Below are 19,770 nucleotides of genomic sequence, written 5' to 3'. Positions count from 1 at the left end.
TATCAGAGATGACGGTGGCGCCATCTGTGTGATTTTCGTGTATAGTTCGGGCCACGATATAGCATGGTGTAAAAACTAAACTCTCCTGCCTTTTTTCGTACTCTACGTGCATACAGGGTGTTGGGCCAACCCTGGGAAAATTTTAATGGGGGATTCTAGAGGCCAAAATAAGTCGAAAATGAAGAATACCAATTTGTTGGTGGAGGCTTCGTTAAAAAGTTATTAACAATTAAATTTTTTAATTTCAAATCGTTCTGGAAAAATTATTTTCGGTTGCGGGGGTCAATTGCAATCATTTTTGGTCATTACACATACCCTTGAAATCCTGACCATTTTCGAGAAAAAAATTCATTACTTAAAATATACTGGCTGATCATGAATGCATGATTCCCCTGAAGTTTCATGTGTTTCAAATCGTTCAGAAAAAATTATTTTCAGTTGCAGGGGTTAATAACAATCATTTTTGGTCGATAGACATATCCCCGAAATCCTACCCATTTTCGAGAAAAAAATTCGAGAAGGTATTGAAATTTTTAGATGAAATTAAAAAATTTCGAATCATATTAAAAAAATTATAGTTAGTTGCGAGGGTTAATTGCAAGTATTTTTGGTGAATAGACATACACCCGAATTCCTACCCATTTTCGAGAAAAAAATTCGTTACTTAAAATATACTGGCTGATCATGAATGTATCCTTAAAAAATTTATTATGGATCATGGAACCCTTGCCACGCTTAAATTTGTAAGACATTCGCTATATTAGATATCAGAGATGTCGGTGGCGCCATCTGTGTGATTTTCGTGTATAGTTCGGGCCACGATATAGCATGGTGTAAAAACTAAACTCTCCTGCCTTTTTTCGTACTCTACGTGCATACAGGGTGTTGGGCCAACCCTGGGAAAATTTTAATGGGGGATTCTAGAGGCCAAAATAAGACGAAAATGAAGAATACCAATTTGTTGGTGGAGGCTTCGTTAAAAAGTTATTAACAATTAAATTTTTTAATTTCAAATCGTTCTGGAAAAATTATTTTCGGTTGCGGGGGTCAATTGCAATCATTTTTGGTCATTACACATACCCTTGAAATCCTGACCATTTTCGAGAAAAAAATTCATTACTTAAAATATACTGGCTGATCATGAATGAATGATTCCCCTTAAGTTTCATGTGTTTCAAATCGTTCAGAAAAAATTATTTTCAGTTGCAGGGGTTAATAACAATCATTTTTGGTCGATAGACATATCCCCGAAATCCTACCCATTTTCGAGAAAAAAATTCGAGAAGGTATTGAAATTTTTAGATGAAATTAAAAAATTTCGAATCATATTAAAAAAATTATAGTTAGTTGCGAGGGTTAATTGCAAGTATTTTTGGTGAATAGACATACCCCCGAATTCCTACCCATTTTCGAGAAAAAAATTCGAGAAGGTATTGAAATTTCTAGACGAAATTAACAAATTTCGAATTGTATTAAAAAAATTATATTTAGTTGCGAGGGTTAATTGCAATCATTTTTGGTGAATAGACATACCCCCGAATTCCTACGCACTTTCGAGAAAAAAATTCTTTACTGAAAATGGAATGTCTGATCATGAATGAAATTTCAGGCCTAATCCCCTTTTTCATGGGTATGTTTAAAAAGTCATAACTCCTGAACGGATTGGTCGATTTTAATTTTCAAAAATGCAAACGACGCGTATTTTAGTGTAGAATATGTAGAAATTATAAAAATATTCGAAAAGTTGATCCTTGACCCCGTAAAATGAGAAAAACCCCATAAAAATGGTCAAATTTTCAAACAGCCATAACTCCTAGAATAATGAATATATTTCAATGAAACTTTTTTCTGAAGTAGAGCTCATGGATACCTACAAAAAAGTATTAAACAACTTTTCTGTAGGGCGTCAAATAAAATTACTAAAAATCGAAAACGAATTTTCAAGAAAAATCGACAGGGGGTAGGTGCTGAAATTTTTCGACGAAAAAAGAAATTTCAAATCGTTCTAAAAAAAATAATTTTGGCTGCAGGGGGCAATTACAATCATTTTTGGTGAAGAGTCATATCGCCGAAATCCTAATCATTTCTTCGAAAAAAATTCGAGAAGGTGTGAAATTTTTCGATGGAAAAAAAAAAATTTCAAATGGTTTTGGAAAAATTATTGTCGGTTGCAGGGGTCAATTACAATCATTTTTGGTCAGCAGACATAACACCGAATTCCTACCCACTTTCGAGAAAAAAATTCCTTACCGAAAATATAATTTCAGGTCAGAAAACATTCATGCGAATCTTTAAGACGCCATAACTCCTGAACGGATTGGACGATTTTAATTTTCAAAAACGCAAAAGACACGTATTTAGATGAAGAATAAGTAGAAATTGCAAAAATATTCAAAAAGTTGATCTTTGACCCCACAAAATTAGAAAAACCCCATAAAAATGGTCCAATTTTCAAACAGCCATAACTCCTAGAATAGTGAATATATTTCAATGAAACTTTTTTCCGAAGTAGAGCTCTTGGATACCTACAAAAAAGTATTAGACAACTTTTCTGTACAGCGTCAAACGAAATTACTAAAAATAAAAAACGAAGTTTTAAGAAAAATCGACAGGGGATAGAGTATCTAAATTTTTCGGCGAAAAAAAAAATTTCAAATAGTTCTAAAAAAAATACTTATGGCTATAGGGGTTGATTACAATCATTTTTGGTCATTACACATACCTTCGAATTCCTAGGCACTTTTGAGAAAAAAATTCCTAAATGAAAATATAATTCCAGGCCAGAAATGTATCCTGGCATTCGAATCTTTAAAACGTCATAACTTCTGAACGGATTGGACGATTTTAATTTTCAAAAACACAAACGACGCGTATTTAGATGAAGAATAAGTAGAAATTGCAAAAATATTCAAAAAGTTGGTGTTTGACCCCACAAAATTAGAAAAACCCCATAAAAATGGTCCAATTTTCAAACAGCCATAACTCCTACAATAGTGAATATACTTGAATGAAACTTTTTTCTAAAGTAGAGAACAGGGATACCTACAAAAAAGTATTAGACAACTTTTCTGTAGGGCGTCAAACAAAATTACTAATTATTTTTCATATTATTATTCATGAACATTGTAAAACTTTATTCAGAAATAAAAAATAATTATAGAGGCTCAACAATAGTAAACTATTATTAAATTCCAGGGAAGTATGAAAACAAATTATTATTTTAACAATCTGATCTAAATAATTATTTTTAAATGTGCAAGAGACATTTAAAAATAATTAGTGCAAATGGACGAGCAAGTTTCGAGGTTCCTTCTTGAAATTCAAATTGCATTAATAAAAAAATAAAATTTCAGGGTTTTCACGATGAAAATAATTTTGTAATAATTTACTAGCATTAGTGTTGTTCATTATATGTGGGATACGAATGGATTATCTTATCGAGCTCTTACGAGGTATTTAAGCGTTAACAATTTATTATTAATTAGATTCGATAAGATTTATTTTTCGAGCTACAAATACCGAGTAATTTTATTTTTAAATATTTCCATTCAATTAAAATTTTAAAGCCTTACTGTTACGGTTCACTGCAAAAATAACGATACTTAGTAAAAATATTGAGAAAAGTTTGATAGAAACAATTTAATAGAATTCCAGGGGGAAACGTAAAAATTGTTTTGCTTACATTTCGAGATCCAACATCGAATATAAATCCACTTGGCGAATAGAAAAGTTAGCGATTCGATAACAAAAATAAATCACTGGTTTAATCAAGAGGTTTCCAATGAATATTCGTATTGCCCGGAATAGGAAATATCCATGTTACTGTCCGACTGTGAAAACTGACGTGAAGGAGGTCGCTCGGAGGACGGAGAGGCAGTTCGTTCGCCAAAGGCACGCGACGACTGTTTAGCCGTCCTTTTGCATCGAAGAAAGGCGACTTGTTCGAGAGAAGTGGGGAGTAGCTTGAACTGTCTACTCTTTTCGATAATGCAGATATCCTCGCGAGTGACGCGGATACCAAATACGCGCGTTTTTCCGGTCACCGATTACTTCCGGTTCTCTTTACGACATTAATACGTCTCTAGAGATAAATTTGGAGGGTTAAAGGGTCATTCTGTAAAGGGTGATCGGTTTTAGAGGCTAAAATAAAACGAAAATGAAGAATACCAATTTGTTTTTGGAGGCTTCGTTAAAGAGTTATTGAAAAATTGAATTAAAAAATTTTAAATCGTTCTGAAAAAATTACTGTCGGTTGCAAGGGATCATTGCAATCATTTTTGCTCATTAGACATACCCTCGAAATCTTGACCATTTTCGAGAAAAAAATTCTTTACTTAAAATATAATGTCTGACACATAATTGTCTGATTACCCTAAAAAAAAATTTCAAATCGTTCTGAAAAAATTACTGTCGGTTGCAGGGGTTAATAACAATCATTTTTGCTCATTAGACGTACCCTGGAAATCTTGACCATTTTCGAGAAAAAAATTCGTTACTTAAAATATACTGGCTGATCATGAATGAATGATTCCCCTGAAAATTGAGAGTTTCAAATCATTCTGAAAAAATTATTCTCGGTTGCAGGGGTTAATAACAATCATTTTTGCTCATTAGACATACCCTCGAAATCCTGACCATTTTCGAGAAAAAAATTCGTTACTTAAAATATACTGGCTGATCATGAATGAATGATTCCCCTGAAGTTTCATGTGTTTCGAATCGTTCAGAAAAAATTATTTTCCTTTGTGGGGGTTAATAACGATCATTTTTGGTCATTACATATACCCTCGAAATCCTGACCATTTTCGAGAAAAAAATTCGTTACTTAAAATATACTGGCTGATCATGAATGAATGATTCCCCTGAAGTTTCATGTGTTTCAAATACGTCTCTAGAGATAAATTAGAAGGGTTAAAAGGTCATTCTGTAAAGGGTGATCGGTTTTAGAGGCTAAAATAAGACGAAAATGAAGAATACCAATTTGTTTTTGGAGGCTTCGTTAAAGAGTTATTAAAAAATTGAAGTAAAAAGTTTCTAATTATTCTGGAAAAATTATTTTCGGTTATAGAGGGCAATAGCAATCATTTTTGGTCATTATATATAGCCTCGAAATCCTGACCATTTTCGAGAAAAAAATTCGTTACTTAAAATATACTGGCTGATCATGAATGAATGATTCCCCTGAAAATTGAGAGTTTCAAATCATTCTGAAAAAATTAGTCTCGGTTGCAGGGGTTAATAACAATCATTTTTGCTCATTAGACATACCCTCGAAATCTTGACCATTTTCGAGAAAAAAATTCGTTACTTAAAATATACTGGCTGATCATGAATGAATGATTCCCCTGAGGTTTCATGTGTTTCAAATCGTTCAGAAAAAATTAGTTTCCTTTGTGGGGGTTAATAACGATCATTTTTGCTCATTAGACATACCCTCGAAATCTTGACCATTTTCGAGAAAAAAATTCCTTACTTAAAATATACTGGCTGATCATGAATGAATGATTCCCCTGAAGTTTCATGTGTTTCAAATACGTCTCTAGAGATAAATTTGAAGGGTTAAAGGGTCATTCTGTAAAGGGTGATCGGTTTTAGAGGCTAAAATAAGACGAAAATGAAGAATCCCAATTTGTTTTTGGAGGCTTCGTTAAAGAGTTATTAAAAAATTGAATTAAAAAAATTTAGATCGTTTTGGAAAAATTATTTTCGGTTGTGGGGGTTAATAACGATCATTTTTGCTCATTAGACATACCCTCGAAATCTTGACCATTTTCGAGAAAAAAATTCGTTACTTAAAATATACTGGCTGATGATGAATGAATAATTCCCCTGAAAATTGAGAGTTTCAAATCATTCTGAAAAAATTATTCTCGGTTGCAGGGGTTAATAACAATCATTTTTGGTCATTACACATATCCTCGAAATCCTGACCATTTTCGAGAAAAAAATTCGTTACTTAAAATATACTGGCTGATCATGAATGAATGATTCCCCTGAAAATTGAGAGTTTCAAATCATTCTGAAAAAATTATTCCCGGTTGCAGGGGTTAATAACAATCATTTTTGCTCATTAGACATACCCTCGAAATCTTGACCATTTTCGAGAAAAAAATTCCTTACTTAAAATATACTGGCTGATCATGAATGAATGATTCCCCTGAAGTTTCATGTGTTTCAAATCGTTCAGAAAAAATTATTTTCCTTTGTGGAGGTTAATAACGATCATTTTTGGTCATTACAAATACCCTCGAAATCCTGACCATTTTCGAGAAAAAAATTCGTTACTTAAAATATACTGGCTGATCATGAATGAATGATTCCCCTGAAGTTTCATGTGTTTCAAATACGTCTCTAGAGATAAATTAGAAGGGTTAAAAGGTCATTCTATACAGGGTGATCGGTTTTAGAGGCTAAAATAAAACGAAAATGAAGAATACCAAGTTGTTGTTGGAGGCTTCGTTAAAGAGTTATTAAAAAATTGAATTAAAAAGTTTCTAATAATTCTGGAAAAATTATTTTCGGTTGTGGGGGCTAATAACGATCATTTTTGCTCATTAGACATACCCTCGAAATCCTGACCATTTACGAGAAAAAAATTCGTTACTTAAAATATACTGGCTGATCGTGAATGAATGATTCCCCTGAGGTTTCATGTGTTTCAAATCGTTCTGAAAAAATTATTTTCAGTTGCAGGGGTTAATAACAATCATTTTTGGTCGATAGACATACCCTCGAAATCCTGACCATTTTCGAGAAAAAAATTCATTACTTAAAATATACTGGCTGATGATGAATGAATGATTCCCCTGAAAATTGAGAGTTTCAAATCATTCTGAAAAAATTATTCTCGGTTGCAGGGGTTAATAACAATCATTTTTGGTCGATAGACGTACCCTCGAAATCCTGACCATTTTCGAGAAAAAAATTCGTTACTTAAAATATACTGGCTGATCATGAATGAATGATTCCCCTGAAGTTTCATGTGTTTCAAATACGTCTCTAGAGATAAATTTGGAGGGTTAAAGGGTCATTCTGTAAAGGGTGATCGGTTCTGGAGGCTAAAATAAGACGAAAATGAAGAATACCAATTTGTTTTTGGAGGCTTCGTTAAAGAGTTATTAAAAAATTGAATTAAAAAGTTTCTAATTATTCTGGAAAAATTATTTTCGGTTATAGGGGGCAATAGCAATCATTTTTGGTTATTATATATAGCCTCGAAATCCTGACCATTTTCGAGAAAAAAATTCGTTACTTAAAATATACTGGCTGATCATGAATGAATGATTCCCCTGAAAATTGAGAGTTTCAAATCATTCTGAAAAAATTATTCTCGGTTGCAGGGGTTAATAACAATCATTTTTGCTCATTAGACATACCCTCGAAATCTTGACCATTTTCGAGAAGAAAATTCATTACTGAAAATATAATGTCTGACCATGACTGTCTATTATCCTGAAAATTGAGAGTTTCAAATCATTCTGGAAAAATTATTTTCGGTTATAGAGGGCAATAGCAATCATTTTTGGTCATTACATATACCCTCGAAATCCTGACCATTTTCGAGAAAAAAATTCATTACTTAAAATATACTGGCTGATCATGAATGAATGATTCCCCTGAAAATTGAGAGTTTCAAATCATTCTGAAAAAATTATTCTCGGTTGCAGGGGTTAATAACAATCATTTTTGCTCATTAGACATACCCTCGAAATCCTGACCATTTTCGAGAAAAAAATTCATTACTTAAAATATACTGGCTGATCATGAATGAATGATTCCCCTGAAAATTGAGAGTTTCAAATCATTCTGAAAAAATTATTCTCGGTTGCAGGGGTTAATAACAATCATTTTTGGTCATTACACATACCCTCGAAATCCTGACCATTTTCGAGAAAAAAATTCGTTACTTAAAATATACTGGCTGATATGAATGAATGATTCCCCTGAAAATTGAGAGTTTCAAATCATTCTGAAAAAATTATTCTCGGTTGCAGGGGTTAATAACAATCATTTTTGCTCATTAGACATACCCTCGAAATCTTGACCATTTTCGAGAAAAAAATTCGTTACTTAAAATATACTGGCTGATCATGAATGAATGATTCCCCTGAAGTTTCATGTGTTTCAAATACGTCTCTAGAGATAAATTTGAAGGGTTAAAGGGTCATTCTGTAAAGGGTGATCGGTTTTAGAGGCTAAAATAAGACGAAAATGAAGAATCCCAATTTGTTTTTGGAGGCTTCGTTAAAGAGTTATTAAAAAATTGAATTAAAAAAATTTAGATCGTTTTGGAAAAATTATTTTCGGTTGTGGGGGTTAATAACGATCATTTTTGGTCATTACAAATACCCTCGAAATCCTGACCATTTTCGAGAAAAAAATTCGTTACTTAAAATATACTGGCTGATGATGAATGAATGATTCCCCTGAAAATTGAGAGTTTCAAATCATTCTGAAAAAATTATTCTCGGTTGCAGGGGATCATTACAATCATTTTTGGTCATTAGACATACCACCAAAATCCTACACACTATCGAGAAAAAAATTCTTTACTAAAAATATAATGTCTGACACATAATTGTCTGATTACCCTAAAAAAAAATTTCAAATCGTTCTGAAAAAATTACTGTCGGTTGCAAGGGATCATTACAATCATTTTTGCTCATTACACATACCCTCGAAATCCTGACCATTTTCGAGAAAAAAATTCGTTACTTAAAATATACTGGCTGATGATGAATGAATGATTCCCCTGAAAATTGAGAGTTTCAAATCATTCTGAAAAAATTATTCTCGGTTGCAGGGGATCATTACAATCATTTTTGGTCATTAGACATACCCCCAAAATCCTACACACTATCGAGAAAAAAATTCTTTACTAAAAATATAATGTCTGACACATAATTGTCTGATTACCCTAAAAAAAAATTTCAAATCGTTCTGAAAAAATTACTGTCGGTTGCAAGGGATCATTACAATCATTTTTGCTCATTACACATATCCTCGAAATCTTGACCATTTTCGAGAAAAAAATTCGTTACTTAAAATATACTGGCTGATGATGAATGAATGATTCCCCTGAAAATTGAGAGTTTCAAATCATTCTGAAAAAATTATTCTCGGTTGCAGGGGATCATTACAATCATTTTTGGTCATTAGACATACCCTCAAAATCCTACACACTATCGAGAAAAAAATTCTTTACTAAAAATATAATGTCTGACACATAATTGTCTGATTACCCTAAAAAAAAATTTCAAATCGTTCTGAAAAAATTACTGTCGGTTGCAAGGGATCATTACAATCATTTTTGCTCATTACACATACCCTCGAAATCCTGACCATTTTCGAGAAAAAAATTCGTTACTTAAAATATACTGGCTGATCATGAATGAATGATTCCCCTGAAAATTGAGAGTTTCAAATCATTCTGAAAAAAATATTCTCGGTTGCAGGGGATCATTACAATCATTTTTGGTCATTAGACATACCCTCAAAATCCTACACACTATCGAGAAAAAAATTCTTTACTAAAAATATAATGTCTGACACATAATTGTCTGATTACCCTAAAAAAAAATTTCAAATCGTTCTGAAAAAATTACTGTCGGTTGCAAGGGATCATTACAATCATTTTTGCTCATTACACATATCCTCGAAATCTTGACCATTTTCGAGAAAAAAATTCGTTACTTAAAATATACTGGCTGATGATGAATGAATGATTCCCCTGAAAATTGAGAGTTTCAAATCATTCTGAAAAAATTATTCTCGGTTGCAGGGGTCAATAACAATCATTTTTGGTCATTACACATAACCTTGAAATCCTAACCATTTTCGAGAAAAAAATTCAAGAAAGTATGAAATTCGAGAAAATTAACTTTTAACTTTTAACTTTTTTTTTTAACTTTTTAACGAAACTTCAATGAACAAATTAGTATCCTTGATTCTCGTCTTATAAACTGAATAGTAATAGTAATATAATAACAACAATTTAATAAACAATAATAATAAATAATAGTTCTGTTCCAAATGGGGATAGAAAATAATTGTAAAAGAAAATGTTATGTTTTTAAATGATCTCTATTATCCTGAGATACAATTTAAAAAAAACTTTATATAGTTAAACAATTTTTTAAAAGCTCTACGGTTTTTTTTAACGTCGAATGGACACATTGAGATCCATCCATGACGTCAACATGCTTAAAATTGCCACTGATTAGTATTCAGGGCACACTGTTTTGCGTGTGGCACCGTCGGAATAAACTCGAATAGGTATGAGTATCAATGCAAACGTGAATGGAATAGAATCTCGCAAAAATATTCTCAAAACAAATACTGTACATCTCCCGTAACAATTATTAAAAATGTATGTTACAAAACATATAACTATTTCGATCAAATAAAAATTTTTAAACGCTTCAAAAAACAATTGTAGCTTCGTTCGTGTTGAGAGACGAAAAAAAAATTAATTGGACACCCTATATCCTGATTGAACAGACAAAAATTCCAAACACGTGCAATTTGGTTTAGAAACTGTATAAATTCTATTTTTAAAATTTCATTGAAAATGGTTCTTACGAAATTGAAATAATAATTGGAAGAAATTATATTAATGGCTTTGTTATTCATATTATTTCCCTTACAGAACATTAAATAACAATTATCTATATGTACATTCATTATGTGACGATAGATGGCGCTGGTATATTCGTTATGTGACGATAGATGGCGCTGGTACATTCATTATGTGACGATAGATGGCGCTGATGCTGGAAACCCCCACGCGATATACACATTGTGACGATAGATGGCGCTGGTATATTCATTACATGACGATAGATGGCGCTGGTATACACATTATGCCCGATAGATGGCGCTGGTGCTTCCTTTTTCCAACACTAAACTTGCATGAGGCCTGTTATTATCGCGACGGAGCCCAAATGACACGAATGAACGAAACGAATGAATTGGAAGTCTAGTAATCGTATCCGTTTGGCCCCATTGGCGGAGCTGCCTCCCGCTCGAGCAATAAATTTCTCTTTCTCCTTGCTCCGGGTGTCTAACCTCACGTAACTTACTGCTACCTTTTAAAGAGCCGTCCAATATCAATGCCGTTTCCCCGACGCATATAACGCGTGGCCCATTTACGGGCATAATCCGGCATGTTACGTTGTCATTTCTTTCTCGCGGTCACCTTGACCCGCATCATGGATCAGAACGGCATTAGGGACACGTCATTTCACCGATTGCGCAGCATTTCCTTTCTTTTTCTTGCTCCTCCCGCGATCAACCACCACACGATCGAAGAGACTTCGTTTCTGGCTCACACGATCGTCCCCATTTCGTTTCGCGAGTCCAACGTCGGTAAATTACCGACAGTTAGTTACCGACAGTGAATTACCGACAGTTAGTTACCGACAGTTAGTTACCGACAGTTAGTTACCGACAGTCAATTACCGACAGTGAATTACCGACAGTGAATTATCGACAGTCGGTAAACAGATCGAAGTGTTTACTTACAGCACTCGCCACCAGAGGGCCACGCGCTCTCACAAGTACTCATCAGTCAATAATCAGTTAAAAATTGGTAATTATTCGGAATAATGGCCTCCTCACTGATACATGTATTATAAATAACTCTAAACAATTTCTCAAAAATATTTGCAAAATCTTTACTGAAATATAGTTTCCATTATGCTTCTTAATTAAAGTAAATAACTGCAACTTGGTCCTTAGACACTACTTTTCGATTCTGAGTTAATCTTAAAACTGTACGAATCGTTGGAGTAATAAATATATTAATAAATTGTTTCTAATAGATTCTAATAAGTTATTTTAATTATCAGTGATGGATAGTTACCTTGAGGAAGTCGCGCAGCCACATTACTTCCGGTTTGGGATCCCCGACCACCTCGCAGGAGATGATGACAGTGTCGCCCTCTAGCGCCTCGGTGGATAAAGGTTTCGTTACGAAGAGCGGCTCTTTCGAATACCTGAAAATTTTTACACAAAATAGACACTTATCTTACATTCTTTGAACTTAGTTAAGAGTGAAATTTATTCATTTGCACATAGAACAAGTTCATTTTGCAAAATTTTACAAAAGTTTACAAAATTTGAGGTTATCAGCAACGTTGAAAATTTGTTTAAAAGGGTTCCTTTCTTTACTATTTCAAAGTGTATTAGAGTTTAAATAATGGGAATTTGCATAACGATTTGGAATGAATTTTTTGTTTTAAATTGTTGGTTAATCTGATTATAGGTTAATAAATAAACGAGGTTCGTTCTAGGTAACTGTGTATTCATTTTGTTTCTGAAACATGAAATTTCCTGCTAATTTTTTGTTTAATTCTATGGATTTTTTATATTCTTTGATTTTTTAAAACAATTTATTTGTAGGCTTATTATTTCTTAATATTGTTTAAACATGGAATTTATTTTTCTTTTCAAGATCGTTATTTTTATTCATGGCCATCTGTCTCGAAATTACAGTTTTAAATATGCAACTGTGGTAACCACGTTTTTGTTTATTATGTGGTGATACTTCTTGCACTGGCCACCAGAGGGCTTTCTCGCAAGTGCTTGGCTGATTTTCTGTTTCTATACATACAGGGTGTTCGGTCATTCCTGGGAAAAATTTCAATGAGAGATTTTAAAGGCTACAATAAGAATATTAATTTGTAGATTGAGGCTTTGTTAAAAAGTTATTAAAAAATTAAATTAAAAAATTTTAAATCATTCTGGAAAAAATATTTTTGGTTGCGGGGGTTAATTACGATTATTTTTGGTGAATAAGCATACCCTCGAAATTTTACGCATTTTCGAGAAAAAAATTCGAGAAGGTGTGAAATTTTTCGATGGAAAAAAAAAATTTGGAATCGTTTTGAAAAAATTATTTACGGTTGCAGAGGTTAATTACAATCATATTTGGTCAATAGACATACCCTCGAAATCCTAACCATTTTCGAGAAAAAAATTCTTTACCGACAATCTAATGTGAGGTCAAAAATGCTTCCCTGAAATTTTAAAAAATCATAACTCTTGAACGGATTGGACGATTTTAATGTTCAAAAAGCCAAACGCCGCGTATTTTAGTGTAAAATATGTAGAAATTGCAAAAATTTAAGAAAAGTTGATCCTTGACCCCGCAAAATTGAAAAAACACCATAAAAATGGTCCAATTTTCAAACGACCATAACTCCTACAATAGTGAATATATTTCAATGAAACTTTTTTCTGAGGTAGAGCTTATAGATACTTACAAAAAAGTATTACAAAACTCTTCTGTAGGACGTCAAACAAAATTACTAAAAATCAAAAACGAATTTTTAAGAAAAATTGACAGGGGGTAGGTGCCTATATTTTTCAACAAAAAAAAAATTTTCGAATCATTCCGGAAAAATTAATTTTAGTTGCAGGGGCCAATTGCAATCATTTTTCATGAATAGACATACCCTCGAAATCCTGTGCAGTTTTGAGAAAAAAATTCAGAAAGGTGCTAAAATTGTTCGATGAAAAAAAAAAAATTTCAAATTGCGTTGGAAAAATTATTTTCGGTTGAGGGGGTCAATTACAATCATTTTTGGTCATTATATATACCTCCAAAATCCTACCCAATTTCGAGAAAAAAATTCGAGTAGGTGGACAAATTTTTCGACAAAATTAAAAAATTTCAAATCGTTCTGAAAAAAATATTATCCTTTACAGAGGTCAATTACAATCATTTTTGGTTATTACAGATACCTCTGAAATCCTACGCACTTTCGAGAAAAAAAATTCTTTATCGAAAATCTAATGTGAGGTCAGAAATGCTTCCCTGAAACTTTAAAAAATCATAACTCCTGAACGGATTGGACGATTTTAATGTTCAAAAAGCCAAACGCCGCGTATTTTAGTGTAGAATATGTAGAAATTGCAAAAATATTCGAAAAGTTGATCCTTGACCCCGCAAAATGAGAAAAACACCATAAAAATGGTCCAATTTTCAAACGATCATAACTCCTACAATAGTGAATATATTTCAATGAAACTTTTTTCTGAAGTAGAGCTCATGGGTACCTATAAAAAAGTATTAAACAACTTTTCTGTACAGCGTCAAATAAAATTACTAAAAATCGAAAACTAATTTTTAAGAAAAATCGAAAGTGGGTAATCCCCTTTTTCGGCGAAAAAAAAAATTTCAAATCATTCTGAAAAAAATATTATCCTTTACAGAGGTCAATTACAATCATTTTTGGTTATTACAGATACCTCTGAAATCCTACGCACTTTCGAGAAAAAAAATTCTTTATCGAAAATCTAATGTGAGGTCAGAAATGCTTCCCTGAAACTTTAAAAAATCATAACTCCTGAACGCATTGGACGATTTTAATTTTCAAAAAGCCAAACGCCGCGTATTTTAGTGTAGAATATGTAGAAATTGCAAAAATATTCGAAAAGTTGATCCTTGACCCTAGAAAATGAGAAAAACCCCATAAAAATGGTCCAATATTCAAACGACCATAACTCTTACAATAGGAACTCTATTTCAATGAAACTTTTTTCTGAAGTGGAGCTCATAGATACCTACAAAAAAGTATTAAACAACTCTTCTGTAGGGCGTCAAATAAAATTACTAAAAATCAAAAACGAATTGTTAAGAAAAATCGAAAGTGGGTAATCCCCTTTTTCGGCGAAAAAAAATTTTTCAAATCGTTCTGAAAAAAATATTATCCTCTACAGAAGTCAACTACAATCATTTTTGGTTATTACAGATACCTCTGAAATCCTACGCACTTTCGAGAAAAAAATTCTTTACTGAAAATATAATATCTGGCTAGAAAAGTTTCCCCGAAATTTCATGCGTACGTTTAAACAACCATAACTTCTGAACTGATCGAACGTTCCAAAATGCAATCAATGGATATTAATGAGGCTCTAGAGCCACAGAAAAATGGACAGATAAAATACTTTGGATGAGAATTTCTACTTTTATATCTCATCTATGGTTCTCAGTCAGGCTGTCGATTCGTCGAAGAGTTTCTCCTAAATAAATTAGGTCTCTAATATTTTCAGATATTCTTCTATATCACATAAAAACCCAATTAACTCGAGTTACATATACAGGGCGATTCTAGAGGCCAAAATAAGTCGAAAATCAAGAATACCAATTTGTTGATTGAGGCTTCGTTAAAAAGTTATTAACGTTCAAAGTTCAGATTCTGAGACGCGACTCTCGCGCGCGCGCAGCTGCTCGCCGATCGTCGCTCCGCAGACGCAACTGTTAATAACTTTTTAACGAAGCCTCAATCAACAAATTAGTATTCTTCATTTTCGTCTTATTTTGGTCTCTAGAATCCCCCATTAAAATTTCTCCCAGATCTGACTGAACACCCTCTTCAACAATCGAATATCACTGTGTCTAAAGCAGAGTTTGCCAAAAATTGATGAATAAGAGGCTCAATAAAAAAATAAATGTAGGTCTCTGAGGTTTGTCATAAGCATTTCAAAAATTTCCAAAAATTACAACAAATTCAGTACTTATTTAATCCTTCAAATCGACTACCAAAGTGTTTTAGCCACTCATCCTGACCATTAGGTCCACAAGACGAACAAATAGAGTTCATCTAATTTTAGTCGACGAATTTGATTGCTGGTTATTTAACTTACGGTATGTCTGACGTTGCGACTGTTACAGTTGGTACTCCTTCAACAGATGGCACTTGGTCGTCCTGGATCGAGGTACCAACCACTGCTACCCTCGTGGACGTTTCAGCATGGCCAACCTCGTTCGTAGCTGTGCAAGTATAAAGGCCACTATCCCTTTCAGTGACCTTGGCTAGGGACAGTTCAACGGCGCCATCGTGGTTCAAGGTCATCACTGTTCTCCTGCTTGGACGAAGGCGGATGCCATCTCGATGCCTGAACAATCAACACACAGGTATTCTAGGCTCATTCCCCACCTACAACTTAGCCTAAAGTCATGGTAAAGTTGTACACATAATTACTCTGATTTACTATTAGGAACGAGGCTCGTAGGATGAAATTTATTGCTTAACTTTCACTAATTCAGGAGCAAACTAGTCTCGATGAGCAGATCAACCCATTTTGAGGTGCTCAGTTCAGAGAAAAGAGTTGCAATAGGTTTATTTGAAAGTCATCTTGTGGCTATTGAGCACCTTAAATTGATCAAATATGAGCTATTTTGTAGTTTGTCTTTGCCTATTGTTGCTTTCTCTGATAATGTTGTATGACTAACTCATACACACTGCATTAGAATCATCCTTACACAAACATCCTGGTCACAGCTTCCAAATTCCAGCCTCTCTAGCCTCTTGTACCTCACTCATCCTGTCCCCCAAGCATTGCACTACCTCTCACCCCTCAGACATATACACAACTCGCATTTTTGGACTCAGATCAGATCTCTAAAGTTTGTACCAACGTGAGGAACCTGCCATAACGACCTAATGAACCTACAGGCCTCTTTGGTACAGTGTTGTTCTCAATCCTGCAACCTGGGGTCCAACAATAACCTCAAACTTCCAGCCTCTCTAGCCCCCTGTACCTCATTCATCCTGTCCCCCAAGCAAAAAATTATTTACGGTTGCAAAGGTTAATTACAATCATTTTTGCCCAATAGACATACCCTCGAAATCCTAACCATTTTCGAGAAAAAAATTCTTTATCGAAAATCTAATGTGAGGTCAGAAATGCTTCCCTGAAACTTTAAAAAATCATAACTCTTGAACGGATTGGACGATTTTAATGTTCAAAAAGCCAAACGCCGCGTATTTTAGTGTAGAATAAGTAAAAATTGCAAAAATATTCGAAAACTTGTTCCTTAACCCTAGAAAATGAGAAAAACACCATAAAACTGGTCCAATTTTCAAACGATCATAACTCCTACAATAGTGACTATATTTCAATGAAACTTTTTTCTGAAGTGGAGCTTATAGATACTTACAAAAAAGTATTAGACAACTTTTCTGTAGGATGTCAAACAAAATTACTAAAAATCAAAAACGAATTTGTAGGAAAAATCGACAGGGGGTAGGTGCCTAAATTTTTCAACGAAAAAAAATTTTTAATTAATTCTAAAAAAATTATTTTCGGTTGCAGGGGTCAATTACAATCATTTTTGGTGAAGAGTCATATCCTCGAAATCCTAATCATTACTTAGAAAAAAATTCGAGAAGGTATGAATTTTTTAGCTGAAATTAAAAAAATTCGAATCATATTAAAAAAATTATATTTAGTTGCAAGGGTTAATTGCAAGCATTTTTGGTCAATAGACATACCCTCGAAATTCTAACCATTTTCGAGAAAAAAATTCTTTATCGAAAATATACTGTGTGGCCAAGAAGTGCTTCCCTGAAATTTCATGAGAATCTTTAAAAAATCATAACTTCTGAACGGATTGGATGATTTTAATTTTCAAAAATGCAAACGACGTGCATTTAGATGAAGAATATGTAGAAATTGCAAAAATATTCGAAAACTTGTTCCTTAACCCTAGAAAATGAGAAAAACCTCATAAAAATGGCTTAATTTTCAAACGACCATAACTCCAACAATAGTGAATGTATTTCAATGAAACTTTTTTCTGAGGTAGAGCTTATAGATACTTACAAAAAAGTATTAGACAACTTTTCTGTAGGACGTCAAACGAAATTACTAAAAATCAAAAACAAATTTTTAAGAAAAATCGACAGTGGGTAGTCCCCTTTTTCGGCGAAAAAAAAATTTCAAATCATTCTGAAAAAAATATTATCCTCTACAGAGGTCAATTACAATCATTTTTGGTTATTACAGATACCCCATAAATCCTACGTACTTTCGAGAAAAAAATTCTTTATCGAAAATCTAATGTGAGGTCAGAAATGCTTCCCTGAAACTTTAAAAAATCATAACTCCTGAACGGATTGGACGATTTTAACGTTCAAAAAGCCAAACGTCGCGTATTTTAGTGTAGAATATGTAGAAATTGCAAAAATATTCGAAAAGTTGATCCTTGACCCCGTAAAATGAGAAAAACACCATAAAAATGGTCCAATTTTCAAACGACCATAACTCCTACAATAGTGACTATATTTCAATGAAACTTTTTTCTGAAGTGGAGCTCATAGATACCTACAAAAAAGTATTAAACAACTTTTCTGTACAGCCTCAAACAAAATTACTAAAAATCAAAAACGAATTTTTAAGAAAAATCGACAGTGGGTAATCCCCTTTTTCGACCCCCCCCAGATCTCTAAAGTTTGTACCAACGTGAGGAACCTGCCATAACGATCTAATGAACCTACAGGCCTCTTTGGTACAGTGTTGTTCTCAATCCTGCAACCTGGGGTCCAACGATAACCTCAAACTTCCAGCCTCTCTAGCCTCCTGTACCTCACTCACCCTGTCCCCCAAGCATAGCACTACCTCTCACCCCTCAGACATATACACAACTCGCATTGTTGGACTCAGATCAGATCTCTAAAGTTTGTACCAACGTGAGGAACCTGCCATAACGATCTAATGAACCTACAGGTCTCTTTGGTACAGTGTTGCTCTCAATCCTGCAACCTGGGGTCCAACAATAACCTCAAACTTCCAGCCTCTCTAGCCTCCTGTACCTCACTCATCCTGTCCCCCAAGCAAAAAATTATTTACGGTTGCAAAGGTTAATTACAATCATTTTTGCTCAATAGACATACCCTCGAAATCCTAACCATTTTCGAGAAAAAAATTCTTTATCGAAAATCTAATGTGAGGTCAGAAATGCTTCCCTGAAACTTTAAAAAATCATAACTCTTGAACGGATTGGACGATTTTAACGTTCAAAAAGCCAAACGCCGCGTATTTTAGTGTAGAATATGTAGAAATTGCAAAAATATTCGAAAACTTGTTCCTTAACCCTAGAAAATGAGAAAAACACCATAAAACTGGTCCAATTTTCAAACGACCATAACTCCTACAATAGTGACTATATTTCAATGAAACTTTTTTCTGAAGTGGGGCTTATAGATACTTACAAAAAAGTATTAGACAACTTTTCTGTAGGATGTCAAACAAAATTACTAAAAATCAAAAACGAATTTTTAGGAAAAATCGACAGGGGGTAGGTGCCTAAATTTTTCAACGAAAAAAAATTTTTAATTAATTCTAAAAAAATTATTTTCGGTTGCAGGGGTCAATTACAATCATTTTTGGTGAAGAGTCATATCCTCGAAATCCTAATCATTACTTAGAAAAAAATTCGAGAAGGTATGAAATTTTTAGACGAAATTAAAAAAATTCGAATCATATTAAAAAAATTATATTTAGTTGCAAGGGTTAATTGCAAGCATTTTTGGTCAATAGACATACCCTCGAAATTCTAACCATTTTCGAGAAAAAAATTCTTTATCGAAAATATACTGTGTGGCCAAGAAGTGCTTCCCTGAAATTTCATGAGAATCTTTAAAAAATCATAACTTCTGAACGGATTGGATGATTTTAATTCTCAAAAATGCAAACGACGTGTATTTAGATGAAGAATATGTAGAAATTGCAAAAATATTCGAAAACTTGTTCCTTAACCCTAGAAAATGAGAAAAACCTCATAAAAATGGCTTAATTTTCAAACGACCATAACTCCAACAATAGTGAATGTATTTCAATGAAACTTTTTTCTGAGGTAGAGCTTATAGATACTTACAAAAAAGTATTAGACAACTTTTCTGTAGGACGTCAAACGAAATTACTAAAAATCAAAAACAAATTTTTAAGAAAAATCGACAGTGGGTAGTCCCCTTTTTCGGC

At 33.3% G+C, this 19,770-nt stretch overlaps 1 protein-coding gene across 1 annotated transcript in view; it reads right to left on the bottom strand.

Moving 5' to 3' along the window:
- The window catches only part of LOC143349076 (uncharacterized), a 179,089-nt gene that overhangs the window by 41,684 nt on the left and 117,635 nt on the right, over positions 1 to 19,770 (bottom strand). The window contains exons 26-27 of the mRNA XM_076779997.1: positions 15,652 to 15,903; positions 11,864 to 11,996 (exon numbers count right to left, since the gene is read on the bottom strand). Coding sequence (XP_076636112.1) covers positions 11,864 to 11,996; positions 15,652 to 15,903 — 385 coding nt within the window. The remainder of the gene's footprint in view (positions 1 to 11,863; positions 11,997 to 15,651; positions 15,904 to 19,770) is intronic.

This window comes from Colletes latitarsis, chromosome 12, assembly GCF_051014445.1.
Source record: "Colletes latitarsis isolate SP2378_abdomen chromosome 12, iyColLati1, whole genome shotgun sequence".
Lineage (NCBI taxonomy): Eukaryota > Metazoa > Arthropoda > Insecta > Hymenoptera > Colletidae > Colletes > Colletes latitarsis.
This window is presented reverse-complemented; position numbering and strand designations above follow the sequence as displayed.